The sequence below is a fragment of the Nicotiana attenuata genome, unplaced genomic scaffold, assembly GCF_001879085.1.
Source record: "Nicotiana attenuata strain UT unplaced genomic scaffold, NIATTr2, whole genome shotgun sequence".
Lineage (NCBI taxonomy): Eukaryota > Viridiplantae > Streptophyta > Magnoliopsida > Solanales > Solanaceae > Nicotiana > Nicotiana attenuata.
Window position 1 is genome coordinate 1 of NW_017686337.1, and position 6,365 is coordinate 6,365.

At 39.5% G+C, this 6,365-nt stretch overlaps 1 protein-coding gene across 1 annotated transcript; it reads right to left on the reverse strand.

Moving 5' to 3' along the window:
• Positions 1 to 2,950: 2,950 nt before the first annotated feature.
• LOC109222207 (probable protein kinase UbiB) lies at positions 2,951 to 5,579 on the reverse strand. The gene is made up of 5 exons (XM_019386585.1): positions 5,445 to 5,579; positions 4,790 to 5,093; positions 4,430 to 4,551; positions 3,140 to 3,268; positions 2,951 to 3,067 (listed from the first exon to the last, which is right to left on the reverse strand). Exons 1-5 carry the CDS (start codon positions 5,577 to 5,579, stop codon positions 2,951 to 2,953), a joined length of 807 nt encoding a protein of 268 aa, XP_019242130.1.
• Positions 5,580 to 6,365: the final 786 nt, after the last annotated feature.

Genomic DNA, 6,365 nt, shown 5'->3' on the forward strand with positions numbered 1-6,365 from the left:
TCATAACTCGTTTGACTTCAAGACTATGATACGGATATTTTATGATTCATATACCTTAAAATACGACCTCTTGAGAGTATTAAGCACCCCTAGGTTTACCCAAAAATACGGCTGACAACATCCTTGATTCGTTTAACTTCTAATACTTGTTAACCACCCTTATACACCTTTGTATCATTTAAGACCAATAAGATTAATCTCTTATCATCTCAAAGATAATCTCTTCATGGATTTACGTCGACGACCCTATGGCATGAACTAACGTATGTAAATATGGGTTGTAACACCCTCCCCCCCTTAGGAACATTCGTCCTCGAATGTAAGGGTTTATGGGGAGTCCAAATCATCGTGGATTCCAACGGAAATTCCCGGTCAATTTTCCCCTATAAAATGGTTACTAGCAAAACTTGCAAGCAGTTAAGCCCAACGTATGGCCTCACAAGGCTACACAAAGCATTATGGACATGTACATTATCTACATATCACCATTTTGTATTAAGGAAGAGTATTCTCAAGTTATTGCTTACCTCATAGAGCCGTTTCACCTTCTAATGTATCCTGTGTTCCACCAGTATCCTTGTTATCTTCATTCTGGAATAGGTAAGGATATTTAGAACTCATCTCCTCTTCCGCTTCCCATGTCATTTCTTCCTTATTCTTGTTTCTCCACAATACTTTGACAGAAGCTACATCTTTTGTTCTCAGCTTGCGGACTTGTCGATCTAATATAGCCACTGGCACTTCATCATATGATAGATCCTCTGTAACTTGTACATCTTTGATAGGGACAACTCGAGAAGGGTCTCCAATACATTTCCTCAACATAGATACATGGAATACTGGATGGACAAATTCCAATTCGGATGGCAATTCTAACTCATAAGCAACCTGTCCAATTCGTCGAAGAATTTTGTACGGACCGATATACCGTGGACTCAACTTACCCTTTTTCCCAAAACGCATAACACCCTTCATCGGCGAGATCCTCAGGAAAACCCAATCACCAACCTCAAACTCCAGATCACGACGTCGGACATCAGAATAAGACTTTTGCCTGCTTTGTGCCGTCCTCAATCGCTCCTGTATCACTTTCACCTTCTCAACGGCTTGGTGAATCAAATCTGGCCCATATAATTCTGATTCACCGACTTCGAACCATCCAACTGGTGATCTACATCTCCTCCCGTATAGTGCCTCGTATGGGGCCATTTTAATACTGGAATGGTAGCTATTATTGTAGGCAAATTCTATGAGTGGAAGATGGTCATCCCAATTTCCCTTAAAATCTAGAACACATGCTCGTAGCATATCTTCAAGTGTCTGAATGGTACGTTCAGCTTGTCCGTCCGTCTGTGGATGAAATGCAGTGCTGAGATTCACTTGTGTGCCTAAACCCTTCTGAAAAGACCTCCAAAAGTTAGCCGTAAATTGAGCTCCTCGGTCTGATATAATAGATATTGGTACACCATGAAGCCTAACAATCTCCTTGATATACAACTTCGCATAATCTTCATCCGTGTAAGTTGTTTTAACTGGCAGAAAATGGGCACATTTTGTAAGTCGATCAACTATCACCCAGATGGAGTCAAACTTATGATAAGAGCGAGGTAACCCAATAATGAAGTCCATATTAATCACCTCCCATTTCCAGGTCGGAATCTCTATATTCTGAAGCAATCCACCGGGTTTCTGATGTTCGATCTTTACTTGTTGACAATTAGGACACTGGGCTACAAATTCTGCAATAGACTTCTTCATGTTATCCCACCAATACAGCTCCTTAATGTCATGATACATCTTTGTCGAGCCGGGATGGATGGAATATCGGGATTGATGAATCTCATTCATAATCTTCTCTCGCAACCCTGCCACATTAGGCACACATAATCGGCCCTGGTATCTCAGTGCCCCATCTCCTCCGATCTCAAAAGCCGTAATTTTACACTGCTGAATGCTCTCTCTCAATCGTACTAAGATAGGATCTTCATATTGCCGTGCTTTTACCTCGGCTACCAAAGATGATTCTGATGTATTATGTACAGTAACACCTCCGTCATCAGAGTCTAACAATCTGATTCTCATATTGGCTAGCTGATGAAGCTCTTTAGTCAACCCCCATCTACCTGCCTCAATATGTACTAAGCTTCCCATTGACTTACGGCTGAGAGCGTCTGCCACAACATTTGCTTTACCGGGATGATACAATATCTCGACGTCGTAGTCTTTCAGTAATTCAAGCCACCTACGCTGCCTCAAATTCAACTCTTTCTGCTTGAAGATGTGTTGTAAACTCTTGTGATCTGTGTAGATGTCAACATGGACGCCGTATAAGTAGTGCCGCCATATCTTCAAAGCATATATTACTGCAGCCAATTCCAAATCATGGGTTGGATAATTCTTTTCATGCTTCTTCAATTGTCTTGATACATAAGCAATCACCTTCTCACGTTGCATCAATATGCACCCCAAACCTATACCTGAGGCATCACAATATACCACATAACCTTCTGGTCCTTCAGGAAGAGTGAGCACTGGTGCGGATGTCAATCGATTCTTCAACTCCTGAAAACTTCGTTCACAGGCGTCAGACCACTGGAATTTAGTAGCTTTCTGTGTTAACTTAGTCAATGGTGCCGATATAGAGGAAAACCCTTCAACAAATTGCCTATAATATCCTGCTAGCCCCAGGAAGCTGCGGACTTCTGATGGTGTTGTAGGTCTCGGCCAATTCTTTACTGCATCGATCTTCTGAGTGTCGACACTAATACCCTCGTCAAATATCACATGGCCAAGGAATGCTACTGAGTTCAGCCAGAATTCACATTTGGAGAGCTTAGCATATAACTTACGATCCTGAAGCGTCTGTGATACTATCCGCAAGTGGCCCGCATGTTCAGCCTCCGAACGAGAATACACCAAAATGTCATCAATGAATACGATCACGAACACATCAAGATAGGGCCTGAATATAGTATTCATGAGATCCNTCCTTCTCATTCAGTTTCATTTTTTCTTGTATAACCTTGAGGTTCTTTGACCTTTGCTCAGATAACATTTTCATACTTTCCTTCATCAAATTAAGAGATAAGTCAGATGAGGGAAATCGAATAGGTATAACCAACTAACAAGAGCATCTTACAAGAGCTTCATTGGCGGGCGTGGAAGAACGGAAGAACACAGAAGTAACCTCCATAGCTTGTTCCGGAACGTCAAGGCGAAACTTGAGTCCCATTTCTGCAAATGCAGACAAAAGTGCAACATGGTCCCCCTGCAAGAATTGGCATCTCAATTTTTACAATCGCAAATTGGTAGAGAAACAACATAACCACATTTTGTTGATTATCTGGAAACAGAAGCGCAAATTGATTGTTGTCACTGGAATAAGAGGCGCCAACAGGGCTTCAATATTTACAGCCAAGTGTACAAGAATAACAAGATGAGAAAACATCTTGCACCTTAATTAAATTTTATATTGAATTTGGTTATAATATGTGCTTTATTCTTATAACTTTATCCTGAAAGAGGGAAATTAATTAAACAAAGATACAATTTAATAATGGGGTTCATTGACCTATTAGCTGGGTTTAAGCACTCTGTACAATTAAATGAAACTATAACACAGATATAAAGGATTTAAATAATTATCCTTTTCTGATACCAGAATATCCACAAGGGTAGATGAAATAGGTCAGGTCTGGCTGGAGAATAGAATGTTAATTATTACTAAAAAGTTGATTATTGACACTTCGTAAAAAGTTAACAGTTGAGACACAGGGCTGATACACGAGTACATTGTTTGTGATGCTAAGACATGGTCAGACTAAGGAGTTCATGTTACTAGGTGGAGTACTTGTCATGGCATATTGGAATAATACTACTGAACCAGTTAAGTACTGTAAGGGCTCATTTGCTTCCCCTATATGAAAAATAACCATGGCATAGGAATCTGTAAGGAATAACAAGCTTGGTTCAGGACATAAAACTCTGCATATTAACAGAACATTTGCTTACCAGTCTTTTTTCCATATAAACAATACTTGCATAACTTAAACGGTAATATTGTATATTATTCGATGCAAGATAGGAATTGGAATACAAACAATACATAGATAAGAGCATCTAAAATGATTTTAAAAAATACACTCAAGTAATGCGCCTTGTTTTAGTACCCACAAAAATAAAACCTTATATGGTACGAATTCTTAATAAGTTGTAACTTTAATGTTTTTTGAAACAAAAACTTGCACTTGCATACTAACTAGTATAGCTACTTGACATTTGTACTGCAATCCCTGCATAATAATTTTACAATATTAGTTATCGCATAATTCATTCTCAAATTATTACTCACCACATAACCATCATATATTACAGTATATTACAAGTATATTACACAGACCTCATTGGGTGTTAAAGGAACTGGACAAACCTCAGCAGCTGCCAGAAACATTTTTGCGAGAGCTTGTTTCAAGGAGCTTGAAAGTAACTTTGTGAGCCCAAAATCAAGCAAAATTGGGCGATGAGGGGGTTCCTTGCTCACCAGAAAATTTCCTATTCTTGACAACCCAAAAGAATATTAAACACAGTGAACCACTGTTAAGAGTTGGAAACGTCTACTCAGCATAATTAGCAGGACGAAATGTTGTAGCTTATGTAGAATCTTTGAGAGGTAAAAAGCATAAGCAAGTTAGTCTTGAGTCTTGACAAGCAGCATATCAACAAAATCACGTCAGGCGTAACTCAAAGTTAACACAGTGCCTCATCGAAAGAGAAAGGAATGAAAATCTACCTGGATGAGGGTCTCCATTAAAAAATCCATCAACATAAATTTGGTGTGCATATGCACGTGTAATTTCTTCGACAAGTTTTTGCTTGTCTACTCCCAAAGCTCGAAGTGATTCAGCGTCATTCAAACGAACACCATCCATATACTCCAGTATGAGCACCTTTTCAGTGGACTGCCATTTCAAGTAATCCAATATAAGAATGTTATTGAGAAAGAAATGAAGACATCTCACAAATACAGGGACAGAAGTAACTAATGAGACAATGGAAGTGATTGAAGCCTGCACCTTTCTAAAATAATCGGTAAACTAATATAAAATACCATAAACAATTTCAGCATCTTTAGGACAAGTGAAACACAATTATATAGGTGAGTGCATCACACATCCCCTCATTGTCAAACATAAAGATTTTTCTTTTTGATCAGGTAAATAAAATTTCATTAATGAATGGGCCAAAACGAAAGTGGCCACATACAAGAACTACACCAAAAAAGGAAGACTACAAAAAGATATGGTTCTCTACAAAAGACACCCAATCTTCTATACAAACGGGGACTTCATGGGTGCACCAAAAAAGAATAAGGGATAGGAGGCTACTCCTCAACTGAACAAAACTCATATCTCCCTCAGCCCTATTTCTCTCTCCAAATAACCCACATGATTGCTAGAGGAGCAACAGTCCATGCCCTGCGCCTTCTCCTCCTTCTCCCACCCTTCCAGCTGCACATTAACTCTTTTACTGTTCTTGGCATTACCCATGCTATGCAGAACAAAGAAATTATTTCCCTCCATAGCCTCGAGGCTAGGCTACAATGTAGAAGGAGATGATCCACATCTTCACCCGCCTCCTTACACATGAAGCACCAACTAACATAAACGACCATCCGCTTCCTAAGGTTCTCGGCCATCAAGATCACCCATCTAGCTGCTAACCAAATGAACAAACACACTTTCCTTGGAACTTCAGTATCCAAATTGAGCTATATGGAAACACATCCTCCTCTTCAACCAAAAGCTTTTCATAGAAGACTTTACAGAAAAAACTCTGTTGTTCCCCAACCTCCACTTCCATGCATCATGGCTATCAAGTGACTAACATAGCTTGTGAAGCAAATCTAACAATCATTGGATATTCAATCACTTCCCAATAATTGAAATCCCTCCTGAATCTCAAATCCAAGAAAACCTCTCCGCCTTGAATTTCTCGAATTTGTTGGACAGTCAACTCCTTTTGGCATGACACTCTGAAAATTCTCGGGAATTGATCTTTCAACATATTATCCCCACACCACTTATGTCCCCAAAAGCTAACTCTCACCCCTGTCTCCTTCAAACATAAACGATATCTCTGTCATAAACCAAAGGGAAAGGAGTGGACCCTTGTGAAAAAAAACCGGAAAGGAAACACCTACTCAGTTATTTACCTCCCTGCTAGACCTAATACTTGTTACTCCCTCCGTTTCCATTTACGATGATGCAGTTTGACTTGGCACAAACGTTTAAGGAAAAAAAACGCTTTTAAAAACGATGTGGTCCTAAAACGCTTAAGGGGCTAAAAGCTTGTAAGGCCATGACATT